Genomic DNA, 15,684 nt, shown 5'->3' on the forward strand with positions numbered 1-15,684 from the left:
TGGCTGGGTCTTTCAGCATGACAATGATCCCAAACACAACGCCCGGGTAACGAAGGAGTGGCTTCGTAAGAAGCATTTCAAGGTCCTGGAGTGGCCTAGCCAGTCTCCAGATCTCAACCCCACAGAAAATCTTTGGAGGGAGTTGAAAGTCCGTGTTGCCCAGTGACAGCCCCAAAACATCACTGCTCTAGAGGAGATCTGCATGGAGGAATGGGCCAAAATACCAGCAACAGTGTGTGAAAACCTTGTGAAGACTTACAGAAAACGTTTGACCTCTGTCATTACCAACACAGGGTATATAACAAAGTATTGAGATGAACTTTTGTTATTGACCAAATACTTTTTTTCCACCATAATTTGTAAATAAATTCTTCAAAAAATCAGACAATGTGATTTTCTGGATTTTTTTTTTCTCATTTTGTCTCACATAGTTGAGGTATACCTATGATGAAAATTACAGGCCTCTCTCATCTTTTTAGTGGGAGAACTTGCACAATTGGTGGCTGACTAAATACTTTTTTGCCCCACTGTATATACACACATATATGTGCAGCATTGTCTATTTGAGTCAATTATGTATGATTTTGACCAAGTATGAACATAAAATATTTTAAGGATAGAAATTATACAAAAATAATGTTAAATATGGCTAATTTTAACAAATTAAAAGTTACAAAAGAAATGTTGTGGGTATAACTAGCAACACACGTGTTATGCAATCTGCAAGCAACAGTAAATACTTTCTTGCTTGAGTTCTGATTTTATTACAATGAATTTCAATCGCTAGTATTTCTGGTCTATTTACTATTTACTGAGGTAGCAAGAATTTGAAAGTTACAAGAGTAAGAAGCACGCCTCATCAATGTCAAAGCTACCTGAAAATGTTGTTAAAATTGCCCTGATGTGAGAGTGTGGGTATGCCCTCCACTAAGGAGATGCTCAATTCATGCACTTTGTGATTCTGAAGTGGATGAGCAGAATCAAATGCAGACGGATTAAGCATGTTAGAAAACAATCATAATTTTTAAAAAAATACGTACTGTATGTTGGCAACATTGTTGTATACTGATTGTGTTGCTACCTCACAGCTTCAGGGGCCCAGGTTTAATCCCTTGTCCAGTCACTATTTGCGCTAGGGTTGGAAGATCTCTCCATGTCCATGTGGGTTTTATCAGAGGAGTGCAGCTTCCTCAGCAAATTCTAAAGATGTGCATTTTAGGAAAAGTGGAGGCTCTAAACTAACTTGGAGTGAGTAAATGAATGTGAGTATGCATATCAGCCCTGCAAGAGACTGACGTAACACTGCATGGTAGATTCAATGCCAGAGTCTCCCTGCCTGTCACCATGAATTAAAAACAGCAAGTTCAGAAAATAACTGGAAGAATGAATACTGTTTTCTAGTTAATTAAACAAACAAACCCAGTATTTTTCTTCTGGTATAATCACGGTCTCAAATGTCATAAAGCTGCCTACATCATCACTTTAAGGTCTATAGAACAACTTATTATTGTGTATCTATTTTAATGTTATACCATTATTGTCAGATGTTAATTTTTTTTGACTACTGTGCATTTAATATAACTATGAAAGAGCATCAGGCCAGTGAATTATTTTTGGAAGGCGAGAGTGAGAGAGAGAGAGAGAGAGAGAGAGAGAGAGAGAGAAAAGGCCTCACTTCCTGCCAATCAGCTTGATGGTGAACGGGCAGCCTCTGGGGTCCACTTCGAAGGCTCCTGGCTTTCCACTGCTTGCTGCTCGGCAGCCATATTTACAGTGAATGAAAAGCTCCCCGATCTGCTCAGCGACAGCAATGTTATTCACCACCACAGTCAGTTTAGCATTATCCACGGGGCACTTTTCTGAAACAAACATAATTAACTGACAAAATGAGCAAAATGTAAGTGAAAAAATATCAACAATGCAAGTGAAAGAAGTTGTTCAAAAACTCAAATCTTTCATAGCTTACCAGATGTCAAGGCACATCTTCTGCAAAAGGTGTGCTTCAGGAAAATAAAACACAGAAAATGTAAGAATAGTGAGGTTAGAGCTGTCCAGTAAGGAGTAGTCCAGCCCCACAGGCCTCTCCCTCTCCCTGGCCAGTGCTCTAACATCCCATGTTATGTACAGCCCCCTCTCTTCCTGTTCAGCACAGCTGCCAAGCAGCACAGGCTTCCTGCTCAGAGGTGGTTTTTGAACTTGTTGCTCTAACTTGTCAGGCCCTTCATTTCAAGGCTCCTCACAGCTGTAAAACTTGCAAAATAATGGAAAGCTAAGACCTCCCTACTGTACCTCTGTGTGCTTCCTGTCCCCTATACTGAAAAATTATAACAAGCTAAATAGGCATATCAACTCTCTGTAACTCAAAACCCACCCCCACAGGAGAGGACTATGAAGCTGCCACAAACCTCCCAGTTTCCTCTGATAACAGCATGGAGTAAAGGCATTACTTACCCCACATGTTGTGATCACTGGATCCTTAAAAACACTACAGCACAACTGACAGCAAAGTTTTACTGATGGCTGTTCTGCAAAAACAAGCGGTTCCTGAAAAAACATTATAAAGCAAAACTCAGAATTACAAATTATAAAGTGTGACTGGGTTTGATAATTAGTAGCTTATCATAGACATACCACCTCATCTTCTTCTTCATGCAATGAAAATGTGGAACGCAGTGACATGGTGGACTCTGAGTGCAGGGAGCGCACTGATATTGCAGAGTCTGACCGGCGGGGTGTGCTGATTGGAGGCTGAACAGAAACACAGAGACACCAAAGATGAAGAAATACTAAGGATTTTTATTCTGGTTTCCACCTCCCTGTGTCCCATAAATGACCAACAAAAGATGAGCAATATGCCAAAGCACCCAGTATTCAGAAGGAGGAGGCCCTTGACACATGCGACTCACTAAGCCCAGCCCGCTTCCACAGTGCAGCGGCAGGAGAACTCACACTTTTTTACACTTTATGTTCAGGCTGGCTGAGTAAATGCAAGGACTTCCTGCAATTCATTTAAACAGGAGGTTTGCTGGACAGCTTCCTTTTCTTCAAATGCAGGCAAGTTAACGTCCCAGGATAAACTCACTATCAATTACAAGTTAGACTGCACCCCCTTTAATCTAAAATTTAGACATCTTCCAAACATTTTAATAGAAGCTGGGAAGAGTTCCTGAGCCATAGAGCATACTGTACAAATTCAGATTCGGCTAAAACAAATGAAAAATATTTGAGCCAAGTGGATTTCTGTTAGACATTATATTCAAGTTGGTGGCCTACCATAACATCATCCTCATCACGGGGTGAATACGTCATGGTACTGGAAGATGATGGAGTGCGCCGGTGCTGTTTGAATGTGTTTGTTCCTTCAGCTGTAAAACATAATCAGAACATCATTATCTACCAGAAGGACACAAATTTATATGAGTTCTATAGCTTTCCCTACCTACTTCAGGCTGGTGGATCTGTATGCTAGCATCTTGGTTAAGGGTTACATAATTTCAAAATCTAAGTGCTCAGACACAACTAACTATGTCCAGTTTTGGTCAGTATTTGCTCAAGTGGTGGAATGATCACATTGTAAATCTGATGCTAACCTAAAAGATAAACCTTGTGAACATATTGAATCAGGCAAGGTAATCACCTGTGAACTCACCTTTAGTGGTAATAGTGGTCACGGCAGAAAATGTTGGACCAAATGTTGTCTCCATTCTAGTCTACTTGAAACAAAGAAAGAAAGATAGGCATTCAAAAAAATAATTGGTGCCCACAGTCTAATAGGCAATCTAATTTTAAAACTATGCTCTTTTATCTCTTACCCCACTGACGTTTTCTGATGGTGTAACACTGACTGCTCCAGCAACTGCTCCAGAAAAACGATTATAACGTGGAGTCTTACTTGAAGTCATAATCCAGTGCAGACTTCTAAGTCACATGCACACAAGCTGGACCCTGTGAAAGACAAATACACTATATGAATTTGCACAGTAGAATGTGGGAATGAGCCTTCAGATTTAGTCCTAAAACTTAAAAAAAAAAAAAAAAAAAAAAAAAAAAAAACATTTAAACTCACAAACAACTTACTGATATAATCTACAAAAACAGTTCAAAAAAAGAAAAAAATGAAGACATGGAGCAGCCCTTGGACCCTTTGAAAGTGGTCTTCTTCATCAATATTCAAAACATGTTACATATGGCCTGAGATGAGCATTAGTTTTCTCAGAAAATGACTGTACAATATAGATTGTATCTGTATATAATTTAGATGCCTTACATTTACACCTGGTATTAAAATTCATATCCACCTCGTGTTAATGTGTGCAGCACAGTGCACTGTAGCTATTTAGAGCCAGGGATGTTACAATACCAGAATTTCCATATTTGATACCAATACCAGTGGAATTTCACAATACTGTATACCTATTCAATACCCCAATGAAAACAGAAATCCCTTTCACAGGCTTTGTAATAGTAAATGTACCTCAACTATTCAAGTGAACAATTTTGCACCTGCTTCTGTAAAAGATATAAAATATATGAATACAAACAGCAACAGCAAATTTACAATAGTGGTACTGTATATCAATTAAGTAATTGACTGGTAAACTAGTAGTGGCATTCATAAATATTAAATTACAATGAAAGGCTTGAATTTAATTTGTGATAGACATGAGGGTTCCTCCAGTGTAACAGTAATTTGAGGGAATGCTGTAATCTTGAGGGATTTCAGCACTAAGCTTTTAAAGAATGATATCATCATGGACTAACCTGATTTATCTTACCATGTCCACATTCTAATTTTATTCCCTGACATTTTCTCTCCTGTAACTGAAAAATACTGTTTAAATTGAATACTAAAAATAAAAATTTAAAAATTATTACATGGATACCGATGAATTACTGAACTCCAAGGTAATTCAGGGTATTTTAATTTAAGCAAACTCTTTAAAGCTGTTTTGGAAACAACATGCTTTTAGAATCTGCACTTTATGCTTTTGTCAGAGGACTCCTCCGTTAGGTTTGTAACTTTTGCTCATGTAAAATTTATATTTGCATCATAAGCTGGCAAAAATAAACTTACTAAAGTCTAATAAATAATGGATGAGTCAAATTAATTCAAATTACAAATGACACAAACTCCTGAGGCTTTAATTGTCCAAATCTGTCCATTTTTTTACATTTGTTGCAACTTCAAGGCTTCCTGTGTAAAACCAGACTTCTTAGTTTTACATTAATCCATTATTCAAGAACTCTTGTAAATGCAGTCTTTGTTGTTCTGTTTTCAGAGTATATTACATGAGTGATCAGACGTTGTTATTTTCGATCATGTGTACAAATCCAGAATTCAAAAATTAATGGGATGATGTTACTTGTAGTCCATTACTTGTAACCCAGAGACATTACATTTGCCAAAGTACCATTCAAATATATGATACACTGTACAGTTAGGTCAATAAATATTTGGACAGAGACAACTTTTTTCTAATTTTGGTTCTGTACATTACCACAATGAATTTTAAATGAAACAACTCAGATGCAGTTGAAGTGCAGACTTTCAGCTTTACTTCAGTGGGGTGAACAAAACAATTGCATAAAAATGTGAGGCAACTAAAGGATTTTTTTAACACAATCCCTTCATTTCAGGGCCTCAAAAGTAATTGGACAATCGACTCAAAGGCTATTTCATGGGCAGGTGTGGGTAAGTTCATCGTTATGTCATTATCAATTAAGCAGATAAAAGGCCTGGAGTTGATTTAAGGTGTGTTGCTTGCATGATTTTGAACAGACAACATGCAGTCAAAGGAGCTCTCCATGCTGGTGAAAGAAGCCATCCTTAAGCTGCGAAAACAGAAAAAACCCATCCAAGAAATTGCTACAATATTACGAGTGGCAAAATCTACAGTTTGGTACATCCTGAGAAAGAAAGCAAGCACTGGTGAACTCAGCAACGCAAAAAGACCTGGACGTCCACGGAAGACAACAGTGGTGGATGATCGCAGAATCATTTCCATGGTGAAGAGAAACCCCTTCACAACAGCTAACCAAGTGAACAACACTCTCCAGGGGGTAGGCGTATCGATATCCAAGTCTACCATAAAGAGAAGACTGCATGAAAGTAAATACAGAGGGTGCACTGCAAGGTGCAAGCCACTCATAAGCCTCAAGAATATAACGACTAGATTTGACTTTGCTAAAGAACATCTAAAAAGCCAGCACAGTTCTGGAAAAACATTCTTTGGACAGATGAAACCAAGATCAAGCTCTACCAGATTGATGGCAAGAAAAATGTATGGAGAAGGCGTGGAACAGCTCATTATCCAAAGCATACCACATCATCTGTAAAACAAGGTGGAGGCAGTGTGATGGCTTGGGCGTGCATGGCTGCCAGTGGCACTGGGACACTAGTGTTTATTGATGATGTGACACAGGACAGAAGCAGCCGAATGAATTATGAGGTGTTCAGAGACATACTGTCTGCTCAAATCCAGCTAAATGCAGTCAAATTGATTTGGGTCACTGTCCATCTGTATCATGAAACACCGCCCAAACATACAGCCAAAGCAACCCAGGAGTTTATTAAAGCAAAGAAGTGGAAAATTCTTGAATGGCCAAGTCAGTCACCTGATCTTAACCCAATTAGGCATGCATTTCACTTGTTGAAGACTAAACTTCAGACAGAAAAGCCCACAAACAAACAGCAACTGAAAGCCGCTGAAGTAAAGGCCTGGCAGAGCATTAAAAAGGAGGAAACCCAGCATTTGGTGATGTCCATGAGTTCAAGACTTCAGGCTGTCATTGCCAGCAAAGGGTTTTCAACCAAGTATTAGAAATGAACATTTTATTTCCAGTTATTTAATTTGTCCAATTACTTTTGAGCCCCTGAAATGAAGGGATTGTGTTAAAAAAATGCTTTAGTTGCCTCACATTTTTATGCAATCGTTTTGTTCACCCCACTGAATTAAAGCTGAAAGTCTGCACTTCAACTGCATCTGAGTTGTTTCATTTAAAATTCATTGTGGTAATGTACAGAACCAAAATTAGAAAAAAGTTGTCTCTGTCCAAATATTTATGGACCTAACTGTATATGCTTTCACAATGTTTGTTCTTACTGCACGGAAGTTTGCCCCCAAATGACTGACACAAATTTAGTGTTTCTAGAGGTGTATTCAGTATACTGGTTTGCCCATATTGGTGTAACAGTGTGTCTCTGCAATGCTTTTATCTCAACACACTACATGTTGTATTACTAGAGAGATGTGCTTCAAAGCACCAAAACATTAAATAGATTTTATTTTGGTATTAACAAATTGAGCAGATCATTTCATCACCAGTGTACACAAGTCAAGTATCCACTTTGTTTGAAACTTATCTCAATACTTATTTGCCACATCTATTGTTAACACTACCAGTGGTACACTTACATGAGTGATTCTGGATGTGTGAGAGATTTCCCCTTCAACCCTGAAATGAACTGGAGAGATATGTGCAAACATCCATTTAGAGAATGAACAAAAAGTCTCCATTCCTTTGTCAGGACTATGTAGGACATTGTATTAAAAAGTAATTAATCTTGACATTTCAAATTATAAACATGATTCCGGCAATTAAATGCTCAATTTCTCCAAAACTGAGCAAAGCATTTCAAGACATAACTTCTGCTATTTTTCCTTTCAAGATGTGAAAAGAGGGTGACAAGCCACACTGCCTTAAAGAACATTAGTGTTTTAGCATGATGCCAAAAGTGCAAAGGTCTCATGAATGGGGTGCAAGTCCAACTTCACATATGCTGCTGCCACACTGCTCACTTTTCAAAGCTGCACAGATATCATAGCTGACCACCCTACCTGACTAATGCTACTGCCCTACATGATTTTGTCTTTTCGGCTGACTTGGTTGTTTAATTACATCTTGCCTGAAGAAGGGGCCTGAGTTGCCTCAAAAGCTTGCATATTGTAATCTTTTTAGTTAGCCAATAAAAGGTGTCATTTTGCTTGACTTTTCACTACATTGATGTGGATAGAAATTTAAAATTAATTTTCCACTCTTGTTAAATGTAATTGCTATCCATTTCTGACCAACTCCAAATCTATTCTGTGTTATCCATACCTAGTGCGCTTACACCCAATCATGAATGTATGTTAATGCAAGGTGTAAACAGATGTACTCTGCTTTAGCTACAAATTTTCGTTTGATATTATGCGTGGATTTCACTTTTCCCCCCCCCCCACTTAGTTCTGGGTTTTGGTCCCATGGCGGCTGGTGGCTTACTTAATCTGCTTCAATGTCCAAAGAAAGAAATACCCGATAAAAACAGAAAACAGTTTGCAGACAAAAGTGGGGCAGAATAAACAACGGTGATGAGCAGAGAGGTTACCTGTGTGTCTTGCTTCGAAAAGTTAACAGAAAATAAGAAAACAAATTGTTATTGAATTTAAAATAAGCTGTAAACAATTTTTCAAGTACTACTCCAGTTACATAAAAAGCAGTAAAAATCAAGAACATCAAAACTTTCTACAAGAATTTTCTTTACATTCTATTTTCTTTCAGACTTCCATCAATGCAATATGCATATTAAATACTCAAATAGTGATTTCAGTATCTGAATACTTGAACCCTGAATGATTATTCATGTATTTGACTACCTGTGTACATCCTTACTTTTGTCTCACATTAAGATTACAGAAAATGTAATCCTAATTAAAATAAAAGGCTACTTGTATGAAAATATAATACTACGTAATGGCCAGTAACAGTTTAGAAGAGGGAGATACTGCCACAACAATTTATTAAAAATATTAATAGACAATTGAATAAGTAGACAAAAACAAACATTTTGACTTAAATATACTGAGACTTCCAAAAATCTTTTGATATATGTAATGCAATAAACATTAATGTTGAATCTCAAAGCCTTAAAAAACTGGAAGTCAGCTTGGTTAATGGTTGGAATATAAACAGTACAGATAAGAGGAGAATGCTTATTTACCACATGGGTTGGGATCAATTGTGGAGTTCCTCTTTTTAATTTATATTAATTAAACACATTCTCTTACCACAATTGGTACAATTACAAATGCAGAGAGGAAAGCAGGGAAAAAAAACAAAAAGATTTGGAAACCTTCAAACCTGAGAAAACACCTGGAAACTGCAGTTTTATACAGATGGCTTTAAAGTGCAGAGGAAAAAAGAACATTCACTGTAAATACAAGCTGACAATACAAATCCTACACAAAGGAAACTCTAACAAAGATTTAGGATTTTACGTTAACTCAGCATTTTTACTGACAAGGCAGCATATAGAAACAAGCAAAAAGGACTTGATGACACTGTAAAAATTATAACATCCCGAAACTTACTTAAATCATAAATTAGGAGACAACCTTGCACAAGGAATCAATCTATGCCAGGACTTTAGAACGTGCCAGTGAGACCACATCTGGAGTACTGTGGGTAGCTGTGGTCACCACGCCACCGCTGGAGCTGTGCAGAGGAGAATGACCAAATGCAGTCTGTCCTACACTGCTATACAGAAGGAATTATACCTCGTTAGTCCAAAATAGAGAAGACTCCATGGGTCTCCAAAATTCTAAAAGGTACTGATAAATCTGATCTAGGAGAATTCTTAAGGGGATGTGCATTCAAAATAGATTCTAGAATGCATGTTTTCACACAAAGTGCAAAGATAAATTGGAAAAAACTACTGAGTCATGTCAAGGTTTTGTACTTTCATCACAGGTTTTCTGGATGAAATGCTGAGACAAGTTCATTATGGCTAACCAGACAAGCTTGAAGGATTAAAATGGTCTCTTCTCATATTCCTAACATATCATGTTCAAACCAAGAAATTTTCACAGTCAGTGTGCCACTCCAGTGTTTATATTAAACAGCCATTAGAAGCTGTCATTGCCAATGTCTGCATCTACGCTACATATTCTTAAAATTATGATTGAGGCTCAGACAATTCTGCAAATTCCTAAAATTTTTTGTCCCAAAATCATATTATTTTTACATAATTGTAGGGAGCTTGAACCTTTCCAAACTGCAAATGGACATAATTCACAAAGCAACACCAGGAAAGACACCAACTCACCACCTAAGGCCACAGGTCCGCCACGCCCTCGACCCTCTGCAGCTCGCATACCAGGAGAAGTTGGGAGCGGAGGATGCCATCATCTACATGCTACACCGATCCCTCTCCCACTTGGACAGAGGCAGTGGTGCTGTAAGAATTATGTTTCTGGACTTCTCTAGCACCTTCAACACCATCCAACTTCTGCTCCTTAGGAACAAGCTGACAGAGATGGGAGTAGATTCATACCTGGTGGCATGGATCGTGGACTATCTTACGGACAGACCTCAGTATGTGCGTCTCGGGAACTGCATGTCTGACATTGTGGTCAGCAACACAGGAGCGCCGCAGGGGACTGTACTTTCTCCGATCCTGTTCAGCCTATATACATCGGACTTCCCATACAACTCGGGAGTCCTGCCACGTGCAAAAGTTCGCTGACGACATTGCTATCGTGGGCTGCATCAGGAATGGGCAGGAAGAGGAGTATAGGAACTTAATTAAATTGTGTGACTCAAACCACCTACAACTGAACACCAGCAAAACCAAGGAGCTGATGGTGGATTTTAGGAGACCCAGGCCCCTCATGGACCCCGTGATCATCAGAGGTGACTGTGTGCAGAGGGTGCAAACCTATAAATACCTGGGAGTGCAGCTGGATGATAAATTGGACTGGACTGCCAATACTGATGCTCTGTGTAAGAAAGTACAGAGCCGACTACACTTCCTTAGAAGGCTGGCGTCCTTCAACATCTGCAATAAGATGCTGCAGATGTTCTATCAGACGGTTGTGGCGAGCGCCCTCTTCTACGCAGTGGTGTGCTGGGGAAGCAGCATAAAGAGGGACGCCTCACACCTGGACAAACTGGTGAGGAAGGCAGGCTCTATTGTAGGCACGGAGCTGGACAGTTTGACATCCGTGGCAGAGTGATAGACACTGAGCAGGCTCCTGTCAATAATGGACAATCCACTGCATCCACTAAACAGTATCATCTCCAGACAGAAGAGCAGCTTCAGCAACAGACTGCTGTCAATGTCCTGCTCCACTGACAGACTGAGGAGATCGTTCCTCCCCCACACTATGCGACTCTTCAATTCCACCCGGGGGGGGTAAATGTTAAAATTATACAAAGTTATTGTCTGTCTGTATACTTGCATTGTTATCGGCATTGTTATCACTCTTTAAATTTAATATTGTTCTTTATCAGTATGCTGCTGCTGGATGGAGTATGTGAATTTCCCCTTGGGATTAATAAAGTATCTATCTATCTATCTAAGGCACTGTTGGGCAACCGGTGCGCCCGCTGTGGAATTTTCTAGGGGCGCCGCGACAACTTTGGTAAAATATTTAAAATTGCCAGTGTTTTTGAACTTTTGGTTGATTAAAAAGATAACGTTTAAAAAAAATATTTTATGTTGGAAAAACAGATAACGGTTAATCAGATTGTTGAATAAATTAATGTATTTATTTTGAATGCAAGTTAAAATTTTCGCTGTTCACCATTCATCATAATATCAACACCAGCGGTGTCAAAAACACATCTCGTGAGACTTAAAAAGTCTCGTTGTTAGAAGATCTCGCTCGCTGTACAGATAGAAGAAGGCGGAGCAAATATACAGTAGAATGAGAAAATACAAATGCTACTGTTTTTATTGGCGATTGTCCATTGATTGTGTCGTCACGACTTTATTTATGGACAGTCCCTCAGGTGCACCGCGAAAGAAAATTTTTGGACTTATTGCGCCGCAACTCAAAAAAGGTTGCCTTTCACTGATCTAAGGCACTGCCAGCCTACCTGCAGCAGACCAGTTTACACCTAACATGCTCATCTTTGGACTATGGAGGAAAAACACATGAAAAGTACACACAATGACTAGTTTTCAAGCCTACACTATATAGTCTGGCAGCTGAACACCATCAGTGCTAACCAATGAACCACAAGAATTCCCTTTTATAAGCAGCACTGACCAAATGTGAAATCATTGTTTAATAGTGTCAGTCTTTTACTACTTGAAATATGTACTGCTTTAAAGTACAATTTGATGTTGTCTGTTTTGAAATTTGTTTGAATAAACTTAATAAAGCTCCAGCTCTGTGCTAAAATTATACATTTTCTGGAAAGAGTAGAAAGATTCATTGGTATGTGCACAAAAAGTTTTTTTGTCTGCTCACAAACACTTTTAATTTGTGGTGACCTCTGTCTTTCCTTTAGACTTTGGTTATGACCTGATCTGCTCACTTGAGTGTCTGCCTTCCTCTAATTAACTCAATAACAAATTATTTTTTTGCTTTCACTATAGTCTTTTGTTCAGTTGTCTATGCTGTTTGACTGGCATGCCTTCTGCTGTTAATCAAGGCTGGGAGATATAACAACAAAACCAGTAAAATATACAGCAACTTTCTTAATAAGGAGCCAATTTTTCTCTTCTAAAGCAATATGATTTTTGAGCTTACTCTTAGTTAATTCACTTGTTACAATTCAGAACCCTTAATTGCCTGCTTTAGTTTAAAACAGCTGCATTTAGGTTTTAATTGAGGTCTGTTTTCTTAACCAGCCATCAGTTAATAATGAGGTGCAAATGACAAAAGAACCAACAGTTCTGCAGATAATGACGCTAAATCTGTTTTGAACCACAAAACATATGGATAATGTTGTCCGAAAATTAAAAATCTATGTAATAAAGATTGTTCTTGGAAAAATTAAAGTACTAACAAGTTATATAATTAAACACTAAGTTTCACTATCAGACATGGCTTCTTATTATGAAACTGGTTGACATGAACAACTACAGCCACTGCAGCCCTCCAGGACACAGGACAAAAAAACAAATAATAATAATATATATTTTGGAAACAAATCTAAAAGATTAAAAATGATTACCTTTAAAATTAAAACAATAAAAAGCACAATTGGTATTAATAACAATAAAATGTATATTGCAAATTTTAATGAGAAACAAAACTTGGCTGCATCCTACACCTGCACACTTCTCTTGGCAGTTTCAAGCTGTCCTGCAAGCTGAAATGTGTCTGCCTTTTAAACTAAACACATGCGGTGCAAACTTAAACAGACTTTTAACAGGCATTGTGAATGACACCTTAAACAGATTCCAGAAACTAACAAAATCTTACAAAGTGACATAATCAGTAGATATACTGAAGCACCCCTGGGTCTGGACCTGAGGAGTGTGTCCCTCCAGGTTGTTACAATACAATGAGATGGGCAAGGGCACCAATCTGCCAAAAATATTGGGAGAAAGGGAGAAAAAAAATGATAGGTTACAATGCACATCATAATCCAGCAATAATAATAATATTATTAATATAAGCCCAAAATCACACAAGAAGTGCCGCAATGGGCTTGTAATAATAAATAATAATAATAACTGGCCCAGCATACAAGACACACATGTGGCAAAGTAATATTAAATGTTCAACATGGGAACATGACTGCCACAGCAGACTTTGAATACCTGGCTTAAAAGTTGCATTAAAACTCTGCTAACCCCACCCTCTGTTATTCATCATCCATGAACTGATGATTGCACTCGCCACATTTGATAGAGATGCATTTTACCATCACAACTTTTCACTAGCACTGTATACTGTAGTATACAAGTAAATAAGGCACTGAATGTGTATGTAATTCTTAGGGTTCCCACTTTTTTGTTTTATGTTCATAACAATTACTTATAAACATTTTGAAATCACTTGAATATAAAACTGACGGAAAACACAAAAAGAAAAACTTGAGTGAATGGGAAAACAAGTAAAAAAATCATAAACATTGAATAATGTCAATAATATATATTAAAAGTTCACATTTTTATTAATTACCAGCTTAAATTCAAAAGAATAGCTTCCTGAATTTTCTTTTGTAATGACCATCAACAAATACCAAGTTACTAGGAAAAGGCAGGAATTGATCAAATGTATGAATATGTTCAGGAGTGAGCAAGCAGCTCCAGTGACCTAATAAAATTATTATTACTTATTTGGAGAATGCCTTTATCCAACTCGACTTACAGCATTTGAGATATAATTAGTTTCATTTCTTTTTTTCCTAATTGAGTACCGGCAGGAGTTACTTGCTCATGGTCACACAGTGTCAGTAGCAGGATTTAAACATACAACCTCAGGTTTCGAAGTCCTACGTCCAAACCCTTACCCACTGACCTACACCGCCAGGCAAAAAAAAATACAAATACTGTATTGCATACAGAAAAGTACTTAAGTTGTATAGCACTTCTGATACATCCGATTAACCGATGGCACTATAGCTGAGGTCCACCGTCATACGAAAGTTTCCTTGTAAAGCCGGGTAACACAGTTATTTTACAATATTGCTAATCTTTTAACTCCACATGTTGGTTTATTGTAGAAAGCTACAGGAAAACAAAGGGACCGCGCAACTCTCAGGCAGGGTATAAGTTTTAGATCTTCCCATTTTTGTCTCTTCCGGTTACGGATTCTACCCATCATCGAACATGTTTCCCACCCTCGCTACCACCATAGCACCACTATCCGTCTCGACTACAGCGACTCCACTCTCTGACCCACGGCGACACCTTGTCACATCGACATCCAATCAAAACAGCATACTCTGCTGTTTGTCACGTGGACGCCTCGAAGCATAACAACTGATTTCCCGTCAGCTCGAGGCCGCGTCCACCGAGGAGGGGGCAAATCGCAATCCCTGACGTCACGGCACTGCTCGGAATGGACTCGCTTTCTTGTTAATGCCTCACGCAAAGTGGACTCGACCTTGTGTATTTATCGGACACACCACTTGTAGAACGTCTGCTGAAGCTGTGCAAAGTGGCGTTCGTGTCTTCTGGTTTTATGTCTGTAGGCCTGCCTTGATGCCATAAACCCTCAAGTATAGCGCCCTGCAAATTATTACACACGCTTAATCCAAGAGGTAGCATTTTAAATTCCGTGAAACCAAATACGACCACTTGCGAGAGTATTTAATGCTACTGTATACTGAACACATGGTGCGTACGAGCGCCAGAGGGGGAGGGCGACATCCAGAGAGACAGAGCGAGTCTAGCTGAGGCCTCGATGGCGCAACAGGAAGCCACTGAAGTCGACAACGCACTACTCTAGAACGTGAGCTAAAATAAAAATAAAACATGACTTAAAAGACTGTCAAAGTTCTTACCAGCTCTGCCAAATTTTATAGACGCTTTTTTGATTTCACATCTTTCTCCCTTGTCAGCAGCCAGCTCTCCAGGAAGTAGACGAACGTGCTCTGAATTATGGGAAATGTAGTACTTCTGATGGAGGATAAATTGTCTTTTTGAAGGCGATACTGTGTTTTGGACTACAAGTGCCAGAATCCGGGTGTGTTTGGGGAATTTCCCCGCCTCCTGCTCTTCCGTGATAGGTTCAAAATCAGACAGACTATTTTGCACTTAGATTTCTTATTGGTCAAATATCCCGAGGAATTTGTGTATTTATAATATTAACTGACATAACTTGGAAAAAATGTGTACACATACAGACAAGGGAATGGCAAGGAAATTAAAACAGATGAAGTATTCAGTTTTTAAAATTGCAGTTTTTATAGACCTGTTTGGTTGTAATTCAATTTATCCATCCATTTTCTCCGGAGTAG

At 38.5% G+C, this 15,684-nt stretch overlaps 1 protein-coding gene across 3 annotated transcripts in view; it reads right to left on the reverse strand.

Annotated features, from left to right (window-relative positions):
• traf7 (TNF receptor-associated factor 7) overlaps positions 1-15,343 on the reverse strand; it is a 32,806-nt gene extending 17,463 nt beyond the window's left edge. Inside the window, exons 1-8 of one of the 3 annotated variants that reach the window (XM_028813806.2) lie at positions 15,229-15,343; positions 3,813-3,945; positions 3,650-3,710; positions 3,274-3,365; positions 2,635-2,748; positions 2,452-2,544; positions 1,967-2,000; positions 1,676-1,859 (exon numbers count right to left, since the gene is read on the reverse strand). In XM_028813806.2, the coding sequence (XP_028669639.1) occupies positions 1,676-1,859; positions 1,967-2,000; positions 2,452-2,544; positions 2,635-2,748; positions 3,274-3,365; positions 3,650-3,710; positions 3,813-3,902 (668 nt within the window). In that variant the 5' untranslated portion in view covers positions 3,903-3,945; positions 15,229-15,343. Of the gene's footprint in view, positions 1-1,675; positions 1,860-1,966; positions 2,001-2,451; positions 2,545-2,631; positions 2,749-3,273; positions 3,366-3,649; positions 3,711-3,812; positions 3,946-15,228 lie in introns of all 3 variants that reach the window. The other 2 variants (XM_028813805.2, XM_051933350.1) reach the window with 2 other exon arrangements.
• Between the last annotated feature and the right edge of the window lie 341 nt (positions 15,344-15,684).

The sequence above is a fragment of the Erpetoichthys calabaricus genome, chromosome 11, assembly GCF_900747795.2.
Source record: "Erpetoichthys calabaricus chromosome 11, fErpCal1.3, whole genome shotgun sequence".
NCBI lineage: Eukaryota > Metazoa > Chordata > Cladistia > Polypteriformes > Polypteridae > Erpetoichthys > Erpetoichthys calabaricus.